Raw genomic sequence first — 19,414 nt, 5'->3', positions numbered from 1 at the left:
CATATACATAATGTCCTATATGTATACATATATTATATAATGTCCTAATGAAGTTTTGCACATTTGAACCAGCATTTAGAATGCTACGCACAACATTTATACCTCAGAAGACTCAGGAAAACATAATGTCTGATCATCTACCATATTCTGGGCATTTATTAATTTGTGTTTTATTGCCTAACAGAATAAAAATCCCAGGAGAGTGGAAATTTTGTCAATTCATGCAGCCTAAATACTTAGCATTGTGCCTGACAGGTGCTCGATAAATAGGTACAACATGAATGAATAACAAATGCTTGAAATACTGGCAACTATTAGTACTGCCAGCTAAACAAACTGATAAACACGTGGTAATACCAATCAATTGTCACAGCTCCGCACCTCCCTCAACTCCCTGTTTCTCTTATCTAGTCCCCTCACACACACATACACACTAGGAAACCCTTGAGTTTTCCTGCAGCAGAAGTGAGGTTGGAGAGAAAAGTTGATTTCAGGGAAAGATCAGATTAATAATTGAATGACTGCCCATCTGTTCTGGGCAGCAGACTTACAATTCCGACGGAGACATTCATCAAGCATGTTTTCTTGTCTTTAACTTCAGCCACGATCTTGCAGATGAACAAAAATTGTAAAGGTTTGATATTTTTTTTTAAGTTGAGCTATCTATCTACTAGTAAGCAAACTCGGCCCTGATCCAATTAATTCTCCTATTCTCTAGTCTCCCTAAATGTCTTTTCTGAGGATGCAAAAACAAGGATAAATAAATCACTCTCAAATATGACACAGACTCTTAAAACTGGTGAGTTTCCTCTTACAGTGACGGATGCTGCTCGTGGACTCCATGTTTGAGGAGTTCCAGATGACAAAATAAGGAAATCTTATTTCACTAGTTCTTCTAAGTTTCTCTAGAATAGAGCCCCACAGGGTTTTGACTCAGCCTTAAGCGTCTGGGAGGATGGAAGAGAATAGAAGAGTCCAACCCTGTCTCACAAAGACTGATTTAACCCTCAACCTGTGCCTGACCTTACCGGCTGTCCTTGGGCAAGCCTTCCTAAGCACTGTTATAAAGTCAGGCAGCGAAGGACCCAATCCTGGCTTTACCACTTATTAGCTATGTGGAAAACTACCTTCCTGGACCTGATGTTTCCTTTTTAAAATAAAGATGATAGCACCTACAGCTCCACACCTTGTAAGAAGAAAAGACAAGACACATATGTCTATAGAAAATGCTCAGTAAATATTATCTAAAACTATTATTAATGTCAACTTTTTTCTTTTTTATTAAACTTTTTACACTAATTTTGTATGTTTATATCTGGTAATCTAAACCAATTTGAAGATAACATTGCATAATACAGCAACCACTATTAAATTCCTATTATTTTATTGAGTGAAATTCTGCATTATTTCTAATGAGTTTTTTTTCGTTTTTTTACCATCTTGTACTCTTTCAAAAATAAATATATATGCAAAGGAAATTCAACCACATATTCAATGTTTGGTTTGTGTTTTGTTGTTGTTGTTGCTTTTGGTGAGTTTTTTTGTTTTTGTTTTTTGTATGGAACTCAAACTCAGGACCTTGTGCTTGCCAGGCAGGCATTCATACCACTGAGCTGTATCCCCGCCCTGGTTTGTGCTTTTAACCCCTTCACTTAGGCTGATAAGAAGGTGCTTCATGGCATCCAAACACATAACAATGACTTAGGTGATAACTAGGGTTACTACAGAAAAATTTTATTAAAGAACAAGTAGGGGAAAGAAAACAGACACAGTCGATGGCAAAGCACCCTGTGTGCTTCACCTGAGTTTCACTGGGCTTCGCTGCCTTTTTCTAAAGGGTAAGAGAACGCTCATGGCATCGAGCTGCCCGTGTTTACAGAATGTTTCATCACACTTTCAGAGCTTCACTCCTTTTTCTTGCATAACCCATGAGGTCAGAATGGGCACCCTCCTGAAAGCCAGGAGTGTCATTTCTGAACAAGATCCAAGGCAGAACTGCATGTCCAAGCAGAGCACCAACACGGGGTGGCATTTGCAGTCTAAACCACGGTGAACACTTGTACTGGGCCAACTTCTTAATATCGTCACGTTAACACCTCTGTGTCCTCCATGACCCGGGATTCCAACATTTGCAAGAAACTGCTGAACGTGGGGAGGCAGGGGAGCGGAGGACAGCCTGATACAAACACCACAATACGCAAAAGTCACTCTGCAAGGTTCACTTATTATTAAAGCCAAACAGAGGGAGAAGGGCAAACAAGTGGCTTGGCACTTGTGCCCAGGCACGGTGAGGCTTTCTCCTCGTGAACTCTGGAGCTAAAGCTCAGGAAAAGGAGCTTGGTAGGGAGCCACCAAGACCCCGGAGTGGGGAGGGTCCTCGTGGCAAGAGCGCAGGCTGATTGAGCGCTCAGCATGGTGCCGCCTTGTGCACTCCTGGAAACTAATGCATTGGGTAAGGAACAGTTAATAAGAAAATGTGCCTCGCTAACTGTGCACAGCACAACAAAGAGCTGGCAGCTCCCGAAGGAAAAGGGCTTGTGCTGCTGCCGTTCAAACTTGTCAGTCAACTCGTGCCAGCAGCCTCAGCGTCTGCCTCCCCAGCACACCCTCATTACATGTGTCTGTCTAGCCTGACCTGTGCATCTGCCGAGAAACGCTCCTGACAAGTCAGAAATTTCTCCATTTCTCCCTGGTTCAAAGCGGATTTCTCCCCGCTTCTCTTCTGTCACCCCTGCTCTTCTCCCTACGGAGGCTCCTTGATTTATGGTCGCTTTGGACTTCATTCAGCGTCTGCCTGTCCTTGACTTCTAGAATGGAAGAAGCTGAGCTGGTGAAGGGAAGACTTCAAGCCATCACAGTAAGTCCGTGCGCAGTTCTAACTCATTAAGGTGGTTGCTGAGAGAACCCGTGCTGCTGCCAGCTGCCCGTCAGGAGCCCCTGTAAGAGGAAAAAGAGAACCGTCAGCCTTCGTGAAGGGCTCTGTTTCTCTTAACCCTTGTGACCCTCTGGGGGAGCGCAGGGCAAAAGCTCCTGATTTTTATAGACGATACCTCTATCCTAAACAGCAATCAAAGCTTTTAAGAAAGTTGGGTTAGCATCCACCTTCTGTGTACCTTAAAAATGTAATTTCTATTTGACAGACACTAGGTCAAAACATGGATCCCTGACTTTAGAAACTTTAAAGCAGGGGAGGCACCAAAAAGTTCAAATTATTTAAAGGGCATAAGGGAGAAAAAGAAATAAAAGTAATCTACAACTTTTTATGTGTAGCATCACAGTATGTACCAGAAAGCCTAACAGAATTCAAGTGAATGTTGGTATATTTAAGTGAAGCACTAAACAGGAAAAGTAAATAAAATCATGTATCAGATTAACTCCCAGAGATCAGTTTCCACACCAGTTATAAACTGAATAAGATTCTGATGGAGGAATGCCATGCACGCAACGGATTTGGAAAATATTTTGTTAATGCTGGGAAAGAAAATAATGCATGTTTTATATTTATTTTGAGAAAGCATCAAGGCATGAAATGAATTACTTTTCTTAAATGGCCCAGCTATTTTATTTTATTTTATTTTATTTTATTTTATTTTATTTTACAAAATGCTGTATTTGGCAGGAACTTGGAAACCTGTGATGCAATCATTTAGCATTCTCTGCAATTTCTGATCTAATGTTTTAAGAAAGAACTTTGGAAATTAATACCTTAATTTCTTACATTTTCTGCTGCTGAAGTTAGCTGTCAGGAATAAAGGAATGTTCTTTAAAAACTGTTGCTATATCTGGGTAGGTAGGAGGATATCTTTCTTGTTCTTCAAATTTTCAGAACCTAACTAGCAATACTAATCCTAAATTATGATTTCTATTAAATGGATATAGTATCTCAGTTCCACCCAGGAAGGATTCAGTAAATGAAAATGTTTTCTTTGCCAGTCATAAGGAATCAGCACTCCATTGTGATCTCGTTCCTTTCCCATAAGGCCATACTTTCTTCTTTTTTTTTCACATTTCTTATTTTCATTTCAACATTTGAAATATTCACAAGTGGAGTATTATATTCATTGGCATATCCATGGAAGACGTACCAAACAAAACAAGGCAATACTTTCTGAAATGTCTAACTTCTAATTATTCTATTTGCCTTTCTTCAGAAAACCTTGGCCTGGATGATTGTTTTGTTTTGTTGCTAAACCCAGCCACCATTTCAGCTGTTCTGCTTTGAAGGGACAGGAACTCCACTGGGTTCTGTTGTTTTTGGCGTAGGCCTTTCACATTACAGCTGTTGTCTAAAGGTTGCTTTCCTAGACTGTGTGAGTTACGTGGTCACAAGCTCCCCTTCTAACGGCTTCTGTCTCCTAACTGACTAAATGAAATCATGTCTCCAATGAATACCAAGTCCACCCTTCCTTTTTTGAATTAAGGCTCCCTCTATTTTAAGCTCACTGCCTTCAGTGAACCTTCTCACTGAAGCCCCACATACTCCACAGATATGGTTGTGTCCAGTATCCCAGGAATTTCCACTGAGGCTCCAAATGCAAAAAGAGACAGAGCCAGGTATGGTGGCTCATGCCTATAATCCCAGCACTCAGGAGGCTGAGGCAGGAAGATTGTTGCAAATTCAAGACCAGCCTGGGTTACAAAGTATACTCAAGGCCAGCCCGAACTGCATAGTGAGACTCTGTCTGAAAATGACAAAAAAAAAAAAAAGACAGAATAAGGCTTACCATGTCTCAAGAGCAACCAAACAGGTATAATTTCCTGAAACATATGCTTTTTTGATAAATTTTTTTTTAAATTAAACTACTTTTAAAATTAGTCCATTAACCTAAGCATAGCCTTAGAAAGAATCAAACAAACCTCCAACAGGAAACCACTAAGTAATTCTAGCTGAGAAGTAATATACTTGTATAAAGGTTGCAGGGGAAAATTAGAGAAAGTTTATGGGGACAAGTTTCCACTCATCTACTCCTCATCAGGCTAAATCTGATCATATTTGTCACCACCTAGAGGAAAAATGGAGCACTGGTGTCCATGGAAACAACACAGCCCCTCTCTGCCCTGCCCTGCCCTGCCCTGCCCTGCCGGACACTCAGAAATGCCAGCTTTCCCCTCCCTGGGCTTACCCAGGAAGCCAGCTCAGCTATTTCCTTTCTCCCTGGGAAAATGAAAAGACGCAGTATTCAGGGAGATGGCGAGGATCATCCCACTTTTGGAAGTATTTAAAATCTCCAAACTCTCTCACCTATACTAAGACTCAAAGACAGTTTTCTCACTTTAACTATTGTCCTACACTGAAATGGTCTTCATGTGCTTCAGAAGGCAGCCGCCCAGTCTGCCAAGCTACAACTCACAGGCTTCATTTTGGAAAAGAAAAGCTTTTATCCTCTAGGACGTGTTCGCATTTTTTAATAAAATGTTTTCCACCAATTCCTGGCTATAAAATAAAATACCTTTACTGTTATATTTATTCCACCTGGTTTCAAGTGTCTAAAAAGTCACTGCAAAGACTGTAAAAATTTTGGAAAAGCTAGATACATATGCCTATCATTTTATAGAACTAAGTGACAGTCTTCCTGTAAACCAAATGTCTTTGAAGTACAGTAAGTGCCGAGTGTGGTACTTAGGCTCTCAAACTGAAAACGAAATTACTGGGATGATGCCATTCATCTCTTACATCAGTAAATTGAATTTTCGATTAGTCAGAGTTCTCAATAATTTAAAGACAATGAAGGCTAAATTGTGAAAGTACACAGAAACAACTGTTTAAAGAAGGCACTCCAGGACGCAGGCACCAAATACCGACTCTACTTAATTACTTACTTTCCTGTTCTTCCTCCATCACTTCATTCATACCCAACTCATACTTTACTAAATTAATTTCCAAAGTACCTTTTAGCCAAAGACTGATGCAATATAATTCAAAAGCAATGCTGCTTCGCACTGATTAAATGTTGTGTTTCACACACTGAAAGTGTCTTCAGGCTACATTTAAGTTAGTGCATATCTTAACAAATAGCTGATTTTCATACAAAAGGAGAGCTATCAGCATAAGAATCATGTTCAACTAGTAACTGGAAATTGACTTCATAATGGTGAAGCTGATGGTGCAGTGTCCCCCACAGCTTTGAGAAGAGCAGGATGAAGGACAGGCTGAATGTCGCACTGGCAGTTGTCTCCACAGAGTTCCTCTCTAGAAGGGAACACAGACCATGGTGAAGAACAAAGAGCCAGGTAGATTTCCCTGGGGTGCAGCGAAGCCTCCTTAGGATGAGTAACATCCGGGCACTCGTGTCATCCTGTTCCACAAGGAACAGTGTCTTAGCTCCATGCTGTAGGGATGAAGGAAAATACTGCTCCTAATATGAAGACACTGAACCAGAAATCTGGATCTTAAAAGTGTCTGGAGATTATAGACTTGCAAAAGCAGTGCAGTCTGAAGGGAGACCTCAGATGGGTACAATAGGAAGTAGGCCCAATCGTGGAGTAGAGGAAACAAGCTATCTGCCATTTTTCTTTTTTTTATGAGCAGAATCTATTTACTGGGGGAAAGAAAGCTCCTATATGAGAGAGGGACAGGAGGGGGGCCCCAAGCGGGTATTCCCCAGGAAGCTGTTTCTTCCAGGGACTTTTATAGAGGAAAACCATGAGATGAGGCAGGTCTGAGGTGATGGAGAACATGGGAACTTGCTTAGGTCGGCCTGAGGTGGGACAAAGCAATGGGTAACCAATGAGATCATAAGCACCATTACTCAGGTAAAATTGATTAAATCCACACCAAATGAGGAAGCCAGTCAGTTATCAAGCAGGTATGAATATGGGACAGGGTCTCTTCCTGTTGGAGGGTTGGGTTAGTGGCTCATTTGGGCTATTTCAAGGTGATTGATACCTATTTAGAATATCAATCCCTGATACCCATCCTTAGGGAAGTATGTAGCTATATGTCTCTTTTGTCTTGAAGTGTGGCCCATATGGGAGTGCCTGTCTCTTCTGCCATTTTTATTTAACCATTATAAAGGTGTTTTATCAACTCATTCTCACATGCTTTTATTCAACTGATGGTTTCAAATACTTACTATGTGTCAAGACTTACATATTGAATGATGACTAGCTTAAAAGGAGAATCAGGAGTGCCAGGAGGGAAAATGAGACAGTGGACTGCAATTTAAAACACCATGGTCAGGGTTGACTCTCAGAGAAAGTGACACCAGCACATAGTCATGAAAGAGGTAGGTTTTGTCAAGAGCTAGACAACAGCAAAATCCCAAGTAGAAACACCTGCCAAGGACTGCCCGCATTTGGAAAGGAGCCACACGAAGTCCTGACACTGGAATTTGAGCAACAGAATCATATTTGCTGGCCAAAGTTGTTTATGATGAAAAAAAAAAAGAACTCTCACATATCCCTAGATCCGTTTCCTATTTCTTTCCCTTCTCTCAGAGAATATTTTCCTGATTTGTAAACACAGAAACTAAGGAGACAAAAAGATCTAGTTGTTTCTTTACCTGGCATTCCCTCACTCTGATGATTCCACTTCATTTCATTCTCTTTTTGTCAACATTTTGGATCCTCTAACAGTTAATAAAACTGCTAATGACCCAAGGGCAGAGCAGCACTGCCCCAATTTGTGGAGCTCAGTGCACAGTGAAAAGGTGGAGACGCTTGTTCACAAAAATACTTGCATTCAGAATTTCAAACTGGTGACACCAACACACTAAACTTAGAGACAGACTCCTCTGAGCATGAGGCATTGTGTCACCTCACAGGTCACATGCCCAAGAAGCCAGCCTGCTTCCATAGTCTGAATTGACCATGTCTATGTCTATCTCTCCATTCTACCTACAGAAAGAAAAGAGTGAAGAACAAGCTAGCCCAGAGTTTCACCAAAGATTTATTTCGCACCTTTGTTTGGACCACTGTTTTACTTGGAGTTCTAAGGACTTCTTGAAGTACTAGTGGTTAAAAAAAATACATAATGAAATATTTGTTACCAAACATGCCTCATAGTTAAGACAAAATTGCAAAATGAGTTCACTTTGTCACAAGTATCCATAGACTTTCCCATGAAGAAGGTACATGAAGACATAGCAACCTCCCAAGTCCAGCTCAGTGCCAGAATGTTCAAACAATAAAGCCTCCACTAAGTTCTCCACAGTTTCATACCAACATTACATGTTTCTTCCTGAGACGGAAAATGTTTCTTCAAACAAATGTGCTATGCCACGTTTCTTTGCCAAACACAATAGGCCACCCATAAAGGAGCCCATGTGACAAAGTGCAATCACTTTGCCTCATTAAGGAAACTGCTTTTTGATAACAGGGAAAAAAGTTTTCCCATTGTGCTACAGAATGATAACACTAACTTGGTAGATTCTCTACTGACAAGGATCTCTGCGAACTTTCTGAAGCATTAATGAATGGTTAAAAGCAAGATATGCTTCTTTAGAAAACTGAGTGAGACAAATGAGACTCCAATGAACTAAGACTACAATCTAAACAAACGAAGCACAGTTCAGTGCTAAAACTAAAAGGACTTATACTCTCTCATCTCCAGTCTCAAACTACTAAGCCTCGGTTTAAATAAACATGTTTTAGTTCATTTAAATGATGTCATTTTGTAAAAAGACTGAAAATTCACTGATATAAGAAGTTCCCTAGGGGCTGGGAAGATAGCTCAGTAGAATAAGTGCTTCCCTGGCAAGTGCAAGGGCCTGAGTTCAATCCCCGAAAAAAAAAAAAAAAAAAAAAAAAAAGTTCCCTTGCCCAGAGTCATGAGAGATATAGACTTTCCTAAGATATCATTGAAGATTTGGAGAGCAAGATCTATGGAGCTTTTACATAAAATCCTAGGTGCTGAGAACACTCCATCAAGCTATCTAAGACATGGAGCTCAGGAATCCTCTGAAACTCTGAATGGAAGTCAAGACTGTCTTCTGTCCCCAAGAGCAAGTATCCCATGTACAGCTGCATCAATGACTGGCAATAGTTGCAGCATAATTGGTTGCTAAGCTATCACTGTGAATCTAATCAATCTATGCTAACAAATCCAGAACACAAAGGACATATTTTATGCAAAAGAATTGTGAAACCACAATAATAACACACCTATTTTTATGTAACTTTTTTTTTACTTGTAATAGTACATATTGGCATAACATGATGATCACTTTCACAGTAGGAATTTTTTTTTTCCTTTTCCATTGCCCCATTTTTTTTTTAGCAGCAAAGTCATTTATTTATCTTATAAGACCTTATAAGTTCATTATCATCCATACAGATTGAAAACCAGACCAACAGGCCAAAGAAGATATAAAATACATAAGACAATTATAATAACTCAAGGTATACTTTCAAATACATCGTTCACATTGCATTATAATACAGTACCTTTTCTCTCTTTTTCCCTATGATCAGTCTTTCATTATATATAGATATATAGTATACATAGCATTATAGAAAAAAATAGCACATAGCTATATATAGTTTTTCTTCATTTTCTTTCTTTCTTTATTTATTTATTTTGCAGTAAAGGGGATTGAACTCAGGACCCTGCGCTTGCCAGACAGGTGCTTATTCTACTGAGCTATCTCCCTGGCTCCCCCCTTTTTAAAATTTTTTAAAGAAAATACAAAAATATAAAGGAAAAAGAAAAATATTAAAAACAATATAGAATTTCACTAAACAAAATACTAGGAATTTAACAATGGTTGATTGATTTCCAGCAAAAAAAAAAAAAAAAAAAGTCTTTCTGTTCTAATGTTTAGATCTTTAATCCATTTTGATTTTAGTTTAGTGCATAGTGACAGATATGGGACTAGGTACAACCTTCAGCATGTGGATAGCCAGTTTTTCCAGTACCATTTGTTAAAGGGGCATTCTTATAGCAAAGTAATTTGGTCCCTTTATCAAAGATGATATAGTTGAGTTGACCTGGAGTTGTTTCTGTATTTTCTGTTCTACTGACTCATGAGTCTGGATTTTTCTTTTCTGGTTTTTGTTGTTGTTGTTGTTGTTATTGTTGTTATTGTTGTTGTTTTTGTGGGGGTTTTTTGTGGTTGGCCTGGCTGGCTCAGCTCACCCTGGGGGCAGGGCTGGCACAGCATGTGGTGCCAGGGATTGAATCATGGTCCCTGAGTTTGCCTAAGCTTGCCTCAGCAAGCACTTTAGACTGCTGAGCTATCTCACTGGCCCTTCTTTTTTGTTTTTCTTTGTTTTCTATTGATGTTTTTGTTTTTTGGTTTGATTTTGCCAATACTACGCTGTTTTTATCACTACAACTTCATAGTATAACTTGAAGTCCCGTGTTATGATTCCCCCAGGCTTACCCTTGTCTAGAATTGCTTTTGCTGTTCTAGATTTCCTGTGGTTTCATTCTTACATGGCATTTAGGATTCTAAACAACAAAATCTTTCACATCATTACCTCATTTGTCCAAATAGTCCTATGAGTATTTTCTAGTCTTATGACTATCTTCATTTTATAGATAGAAAACCTAAGGCCAACAGTAGTTAAGGGATTACTGAAGGATGCAACCTGAGTCTGCTTTTCTGTTTTGGGAGCCCTCAGGCACTTCCAGAACTTGCTCAGATTAGCTTTCTTCCCTCTTATGGATAATGTTTGAAGTAGGACAAGTAGCAGCACCCTGGCAGGCTCTGCTTTCCTCAATCGTAAGCTCAAGTCAGCCCTCCACCTCCTAAACTCTCTTCCCCCATCCTCAGGCTGCCAAGAATAAAGGTGGACAAAAGCAGAATGTGGGACCACTTCAGAAATATCTGCTGTTCTCTCAAGAGGCCAGGGATAGAATCACAGTCATCTTCCATAACAAGAAATATTCCAGGTTTTGTTACCTCCTCCCTATTCTGCCTCCATTGCAGTTTCTTACTTCTTTGTGTGTTTTCGAGTTTGTCCTACAAAGAGCTCTGCACTTGCTGGTGCACCAAAAAAGGACCATGTGGATGAGTCAATGAATGAGGGAATAAGTACAGCTGAACTGGAAGGGGAAAGCTCATGATTGTCTGGCCTGCTACCTGATTTTCTCCTTCACCCAAGGCCAGGCCAAGCCTGCCATCCCCCACCCCCCGCAGTAATTCATAAGTCTACGTTCACTGTTTATCCTGCTCTGCTTGATCGTTGTTCATTACAATAAACAAGAAAGGGATAAACAGAGGAGCAGAACACACCCTGAATTCCAACTAGAGATCTATTAAAAATTATTATAACGTTAGGAAGGAAGGCCAAAATTACAAAATGAAATGAGGTGTACAAAACTCGTGCTTTTCAATCCATCCCACAAGTAGGAATGACAGCCATGCTAACTGTGGCCTTAAGAATTAGGTCTTAATTCCCAAAACTGACTTGGGAGTTAGATATTCCAAAACCAGATGAGGAAATAATTATGGAAAGTTCAGGGAAAACAGAGATGTTTTTGTCCACACCCGTACCCTCTTCACCCCATGCACAGGATGGGTGCTTCTGGCTTCTCCTGGACACTTTCCCTCAGGTGCTTCCACCCTGTTTCACTTGAGAGCAGCTCGCTGGGCTGAGCCTTCTGACAGGACGAGCCTGAATCTGGCTTCCTCTAACTCACGCAATCGCAGCTCTAACCGCTGAAGCTTGTGGCTTCCGGTTCCAGACTTTGGTCCCTCCTCAGAGCACAGGCTCATTGTAGACCCCTCGAGGGTCACGTTAGAGGTGGTGCTGAGAGTCAACAGAGCTCTGGCTGGGACAGAGGCCCTTGGTTGCGCAACAACTCCTTTATGTGTGGAATTGTATTTATTCTAATTTACTTCATTTTTTAAAAAAATCAAAAACAAATAGCAGAAGCAAAGACGCAAACCGAGTAACGAGCAACACCATAAATGGTAGCATTTCAAAGCAAGAGTAAAAATTAACAACGGTTGTTATACTACATATCTTTATCGTCCAATCTGTTGTTCAGATTAATGGATACAGGTATGAAAGTTGGTCAAATAATTAAACATTAATGCTCACTTTCAATAAGCTTTAATTTTTTTTCTTGTCCTTTTTTACTGGATATATTTTTAAATTTATGTTAAAGACAGAATACTAATTGATAAAACGTTAGAAACGGTATGCATTTAGGACAAGACGAGGTATTCATCCGAGGTTTTTGTATCACACTTTGCTGTCTTGGATGTAGTTGTCACTTGTTTACTTCTAAGCAATAAGACATGATATAAGATTTAGAAAGTTAGGTTCAGCACAAGTTTCACCACTGGAACAAGCATGTAACTCAAGAAAGCTAACTCTCAGCTTCAGCTTCAGTATCCCTAAAGTCAAGGAAAACATTTAATTTAAGATCAAAGCTTCTTCTAGGTACATATTAAAATGTCATGATGAAATGCAATACTGTGTGACAAAAAGCATATGGGAAAAAATGTTTAAAAATTGATTTTAAGGTTCATAAAGTAATCATATATACAATGAACATACAAAAATCAAAAGCTTTCTGCAAAACAATAATCAGAAACTATTCCACTTCCAAGAGGCACAAAATAAAAAAATATGTTCAAAACTAAAACTAATACTAGTAAGAAAATGTGCCAGATTTATATGAAGAAATGTTCGTATTTTTATAGCTACTAAGGAACCCTGTAACATTTACATGCCAAAACATTACTAAGTGGCACAGAATGTATGATCAGAGAGGCATCCCATTCCTACATGTATACTTGAAATTTTAAAAAGATGGGGCTGGGAAGATGGCTCAGTGGAATAATCACTTGCCTGGCAAGCACAGGGACCTGAGTTCAATCCCCAGTTCTGCCAAAAAAAAAAAAAAAAAAAAAAAAAAAAGTCAGATTCTTCTAATTTGCTTAAGTTTAATGCAATTGTAATCAAAGTCTCTAAGGAAACAATCTCATTTACTGCAGGTAAAAGCATGAAATTGCTGAGCACAGAACAATTTGGTAACTGGTATAAGAAAATTAAAAACAATTTTATCCTTTGGCCTATAATTTCATTACAATGACATTACATTACCCTAAAGAAAAGCAAGAGACCCACACAGAAGTGGACATCCTAAAATGGTACAAGGGTAGAAGCTGATTCAATGTCCAAAAATAAGGATTAATTGAATAAATATTAAGTGTATGAGCATATGTGTGACAGAAAAATGTATAACCATTAAAAATAATTTAGAAGACTAATGACGTGGTACATTGCTCTGTTGGTGTTAATTTTTAAAAGTCATATTACTAAGCAATGTAAAACAATCATAATTTCATATAAATTATATCATGCATCTAATATATATGTACATATATGCATATATGTATAATTTTCAACTGCTAATTATCTAGGTGGTGACTATTATGAGCAAATTTTTAACTCCATAAAGGTATATGTTCTTTATTTGGTTATTTGGTTAATTAGTTGCCAACATTTTTATCTGGTAAAGAGAAGAGATAAGAAATTGGTTAGGTTTTCAATTTTGTTTCTATTAGAGTTAAAATAATTTTCAAGTCTAAATGGAAAAATAAATTAATGCTGTTAATCAATACATTTAATAAGAGCAATAAAGGAAAACGACCAATAAAATGTTAATTTGCCTCATTGGTGTATAATCAAAATTATACTGCATTGGCAAAATCAATAATATGAGAAACTACAAATAATTTTGGACAAAACACTAATATACATTTAAAAGTTGGTAAATGACTAAAAACTACATCCTGAATCAGTAAGAAAGAACTCTGAGATAAAGGTTCAGATAATTACCTAAAAATGAGGGGGAAATTAACACCTATCATAAATTAAAATACAATTCAGCTGGATTAAAGAATTATATTTTTTAACATTTGGAATGCAAAAATAAAATATGGATGAATAAAATTACAAGATCTAAGATATGAGAGACATTAAAAATGTCAGAAGAAAAGAAAAAAAGCTGGGGGCCAGGGAGATGGCTCAGTGGAATAAGCTCTTTCGTGGCAAGCTCAAGGGCCTGAGTTCAATCCCTGGTTCCACCAAGGAAAAAAAAGAAAAATTCTCTCTAAGTAGTTCTAAAACATCACAAATGACTCTCATCGGGTTCTTGGCGAGATGGCAGCGGTGCAGGGGGCCGAGGTGACAGTGGACGGCAAGCCGAAACTGAGCAAGAATGAGCTAAAAAGATGCCTGAAAGCTGAGAAGAAAGTGGCAGAGAAGGAGGCCAAGCAGAAAGAGCTCAGTGAGAAACAGCTAAGCCAAGCTACTGGGGCTGCCACCAGTCACACTACTGACAATGGTGTGGCTGCTGAGAAAGAGAGCCTGGACCCAAATCAATACTACAAGATCCGCAGTCAAGCAGTGCACCAGCTAAAAGTCAGTGGCGGGGATCCATACTCACACAAGTTCCACGTAGACATCTCACTCACCCACTTCATTGAGGAATACAGTCACTTGCAGCCTGGGGATCACCTGACTGACATCACCTTGTAGGTGGCAGGTAGAATCCATGCTAAAAGAGCTTCTGGGGGAAAGCTCATCTTCTATGACCTCAGAGGAGAGGGAGTCAAGTTGCAAGTCATGGCCAATTCCAGAAATTATAAATCAGAGGAAGAATTTATTCATATCAACAACAAACTGTGTCGTGGAGACATAATGGGAGTTTGGGGGAATCCTGGGAAAACCAAGAAGGGTAAGCTGAACATCATCCCCTACGAGATCACACTGTTGTCCCCCTGCCTGCACACGTTACACGGTATCAACAGAGGTACTTGGACCTGATGCTGAATGACTTCGTAAGGCAGAAGTTTATCACCCGCTCTAAGATCATCACGTATATAAGAAGTTTCTTGGATGAGTTGGGATTCCTGGAGATTGAAACTCCCATGATGAACGTCATCCTAGGAGGAGCAGTCGCCAAGCCTTTCATCACCTACCACAACGAGCTGCACTTGAATTTGTACATGAGGATTGCTCCAGAGCTGTACCATAAGATGCTGGTTGTTGGAGGCATTGACTGGGTTTATGAAATCAGACGCCAGTTCCGGAATGAAGGAATTGATTTGACTCACAATCCTGAGTTCACCACCTGTGAGTTCTACATGGCCTATGCAAAGTATCACAATCTTATGGAAATCACAGAGAAGTTGGTTTCAGGAATGGTGAAGAGCATCACAGGCAGCTACAAGATCACCTACCACCCGGATGGTCCTGAGGGCCAAGCCTATGAGAGGCCAAGCCTTCTGGAGGATCAGCATGGTGGAAGAGCTGGAGAAGGCCCTCGGGGTGAAGCTGCCTGCAACCAGCCTCTTCGAAACAGAAGAAACTCACAAAATTCTTGATGATATCTGCATAGCAAAAGCTGTTGAATGCGCTCCACCTCGGACCACAGCCAGGCTCCTTGACAAGCTTGTCAGGGAGTTCCTGGAAGTGACGTGCATCAATCCTACGTTCATCTGTGATCACCCACAGATCATGAGCCCATTAGTTAAATGACATACCTCTAAAGAGGGTCTGACCGAGCGCTTTGAGCTCTTTGTCATGAAGAAGGAGGTGTGCAACGCTTACACTGAACTGAACGATCCCATGAGGCAGCGGCAACTGTTTGAAGAACAGGCCAAGGCCAAGGCTGCCGGTGATGACGAGGCCGTGTTCATCGATGAGAACTTCAGCACAGCCCTGGAGTACGGGCTGCCCCCCACGGCCGACTGGGGCATGGGCATCGACAGCATCACCATGTTCCTCACAGACTCCAACAACATCAAGGAAGTGCTCCTGTTTCCTGCCATGAAGCCAGAAGAGAAGAAAGAGACTGTGGCAAACACTGACACAGTGGAAAGCACAGCAGTTGGCACTTCTATCTAGAAAATAATTCCAACTCGTGTAACTCAGGCATCTGCATTTTTGCAAAAAGATCAAATCTATGACGGGATTGTTGTGTGTAGTCATCCATGTGACCACCATTCAGTTCAACGGGCAGAAGTGAGAAGAGGAATTAAGAATTTCTTTTTACTCCTTCTTACCAAATAAACCATTTGTCTCTAAAATATAAATAAATAAATAAATAAAAATAAAACATCACAAATAGCATTTAAAAGCAAATAAGAAAGTGTTTCTATCTAATATGGTAAACAAAGGTTACTATACCTAAGATCATGGAAAAATGAGTTAAGTGCCAAGTGTGGTGGCACATGCTCGTGATCCCAGCACTCAGGAGGCTGAGGCAGGAGGATTGTTGTGAGTTTGAGACCAGCCTGGGCTATAAAGTGAGTGCAAGGCCAGCCTGAACTTCACGGAAAGATCTTGTCTCAAAAAGACGAAAGAAAGAAAGAAAGAAAGAAAGAAAGAAAGAAAGAAAGAAAGAAAGAAAGAAAGAAAGAAGAAAGAAAGAAAGAAAGAACACCAGATATATTTTTAAAATAATAATCCATATAAAACCACAAATTCATCTGTTTTTATAGCTGAGTAATACTCCATTGTGAAAAAAAAAAAAACAACACCACATGTATTTTATTCATTCCTCAGTTAATGGACATTTGTGTTGTTTCCAAGATTTAGCTATGGCAAATTACACTGCTATAAACATAGGTACACACGTATCACTGTGGTGTTATGTTTCAGTTCATTTGAAAAGATACCCAGGAAGGGAATAGCTGAGTTGAATGGAACTTCCCAACCTAGCTTTTTGAGAAATATCTACTCTGATTTCCATAGTGGTTGTGCCGATCTACATTCCTACAAACAATAGAGAAGTGTTCTGTTTTTATCACAGTCTTGCCAGCATTTGTTATTGCTTGAATTCTTGATGATAGCCATTTTTTCTGGAGTGAGATGGAATCTCAGGGTGGTTTTCATTTCCATTTCTTGACTAATGATGTTGAACATTTTGTCATGTATTTGTTATCTGTATATCCATCTCAGTGAAGATGAAATGAAGTATATATTCATCCCAGATGCTCATTTTTTCATTGTGTCTTTGAATTTGGGAGGCCTAATTTTTGTAATTCTTTACATGTTCTAGATAGAAGTCCTTTGTCTGAGGGACAGTTGTCTATAGATTTTTTTTCCCTATTTGTGGGTTTTCTTTTCATTCTATTGGTGATTTCTTTTGATGTGTAGAAACTTTTTAAAAACATGAGATCCCAGTTGTTGTTTCTTTGAAGTATTTCCCATGCAGTTTGATTTTTGTTCATGAACTCCTCCTTACCCCTATGTCTTTATGATTTCTACCTACTTTTCAGATTTAATGTTTCTCTTTTAATATTTAAATCTTTGATCCATTTTGACTATAGCTTAACTCATGGTGATAGACATGTGTTTAATTTTAGTTTTCAGCATGCAGAAAGCCAGTTTTTCCAGCACCATTTATTAAAGAGTCTATCATTCTTCCAGTGAATGTATTTGGCCCCTTTGTAGTTGTGTCTATGTCTTCTAATCTATTCCATTGATCCTCAGTACAATTAATTAGCCAAGCAAATTACGAGTGAGACAATAATTTAAGTCTGAAATTTCACTTTAAAAAAAGATACTATGTTTTGTTACTCCAAATATTAAAGTATTTTTTACTTATTCACAATTAGTAAAAGTAAGGCTGACTGTTCTGAGTAACATAAATAACAATTTTATTCACTAGACTATTTCAGCAATCTTTATGAAGAATGTTTAAAACGTCCATACCCTCTGCCTAGATAACTAACCTCTGGGTACTTATGTTAAGCAAATCAGTAGAGAAAACTGGCCGAAAATATACATACAGGAAAGTTCATCACATGACTAGGGACAACACCAAAAGACTCAAAACAACCTAACAGGGAGAAAGAAAGAAAATGAGTCAGCCAACTATAATATTTTAGTTTATTTTTTTATTAATTTTATTGAGAAACAAATAACAATGAGACAGTTTCAAACCTGATTAGTAGAACAATTTCAATAAAATTCGATGCCTTATATGTACAAAATTTAGTTACATGATAAATGCTCATGGCATAGGATTAAGTGCAAAAGTTAATCTAATTTTTGGGCCACAAAACCATTTATAAGGGCCTCCTCCGGTGCTTTCTGTTTGTCTGTTTGTGTAAGCACACATATCGTGGCATATGTGAGTTAAAAAATGATGAGAACAAAATGCTCCAAAGTGTTGACAGTTGTTTCTAAAATAGTCAATGTCTGGGCAATTTTTATAATTTCTTTAACTTTGGCTTTTCCAAATAGTATACCATTAATCTATCTTATGAAGTTCATATTTACTAATAAAGTTAATCATTAATTTGGACCCAGCACCCCATCTTGATGTTTTGAAATTCTGACTCATTATGTTTAATAGCATGAGTTTCTGAGCCTCGATGACCATTAAAGTCACCTAAAACAGGTTTGTTTTTTGTTTTGGTTTGGTTTTTTTTCTGAAGTAGGTTTTCAAAGTAAAACCTCTAACCTACTTCCACTTAATCCTTGAATTGGGCTTCAGAAAGTTATTTCAGTTTGCTTATGTATGTGTAAATGTTAGGCTTAGTTCTAGCCTTCCATCTTCTTTTATTTATTTTTTTTTTTTCTGTATTTTTAGGGAAGGGTCTACGGGGTTTTCAGAGTCTCACTACTAGATCAGACTCATAATGATTTTCCTATTTACAGCCTCTCAAGTGCTGCGATTACAGGTGTGTGCCACCACGCCCAGTCTTAATTGATTTCTCAGAGCGCCCTGGGGTAAGGGCTGGCATGGTAGGCCTGGGGATCAATCCCCCAGCCCCTGTGCCTGCTTGCAGGTGCTTTAATCTGCTGAGCTATTTGGCTGGCCCTTAGTTTTCTATCTTCTTATAGGACATTGCTGCAAAAAAAAAAAAAAAATGTTAAGACAGTCATCGAAAAATGTATATATATATTTTCACATTTCCACAAACTTACTTGCAAGACTAAGGTAAAAACGTTTGTCAAAAGCTATATGAAAACCAAGATCCACAGCATTCTCATGATCTAGATAGCTGTGTTTCTTTGTTCTTTCATTTACATTCTGAGGATAAATATGATCCTTAGCTCAGAGAGATTTGGGGAAGATTGAATAAATATATCTTTTTGTGCTTAAGTGCTCCTGACACATACAAGGTTCTCAGCAATCATCATCTGCAGATTTTTAGAATAATTAGGTCACAAGAAAAAACTTAAGTTTGAAACTTTGAGTTCTATTTTCCTTTTTTGGGTTTTTGTGTTTGTTTGTTTTTGTTTTTTACAGTGCTGGGACTCAAACCTAGGGCCTCAGTCATGCTAGGCAAGTCCTTGACCACTATACTACACCCTTACCCAAAATCTCTGTCTTAATCACCAAATCCTACCTCCTAAACATCCTTCTGGAGAGGGCAAGGTGGCACATGTCCATGACCCCAGCACTTGGTAGGCTGAGGCAGAGGAGCACTGTAAGTTCAAGGCCAGCCTGGGCTACATAGTAAGTTCAAAGCCAGACTGGACTACATAGAGAGAT

General features: G+C 39.0%; 1 protein-coding gene and 1 pseudogene across 1 annotated transcript in view; both read left to right on the top strand.

The window, feature by feature from the left end:
• Positions 1–2,140: 2,140 nt before the first annotated feature.
• The window catches only part of Palmd (palmdelphin), an 87,126-nt gene continuing 69,852 nt past the window's right edge, over positions 2,141–19,414 (top strand). Inside the window, exon 1 of the mRNA XM_004635683.2 lies at positions 2,141–2,857. Coding sequence (XP_004635740.2) covers positions 2,813–2,857 — 45 coding nt within the window. The 5' untranslated portion in view covers positions 2,141–2,812. The remainder of the gene's footprint in view (positions 2,858–19,414) is intronic.
• On the top strand, positions 14,047–15,810 carry LOC101575847 (annotated as a pseudogene).

Source organism: Octodon degus, unplaced genomic scaffold, assembly GCF_000260255.1.
Source record: "Octodon degus isolate 3935 unplaced genomic scaffold, OctDeg1.0 scaffold00074, whole genome shotgun sequence".
Classification (NCBI taxonomy): domain Eukaryota; kingdom Metazoa; phylum Chordata; class Mammalia; order Rodentia; family Octodontidae; genus Octodon; species Octodon degus.
The sequence above is the reverse complement of the archived record's forward strand: the minus strand, read 5'-3'. Positions and strand labels throughout refer to the sequence as shown.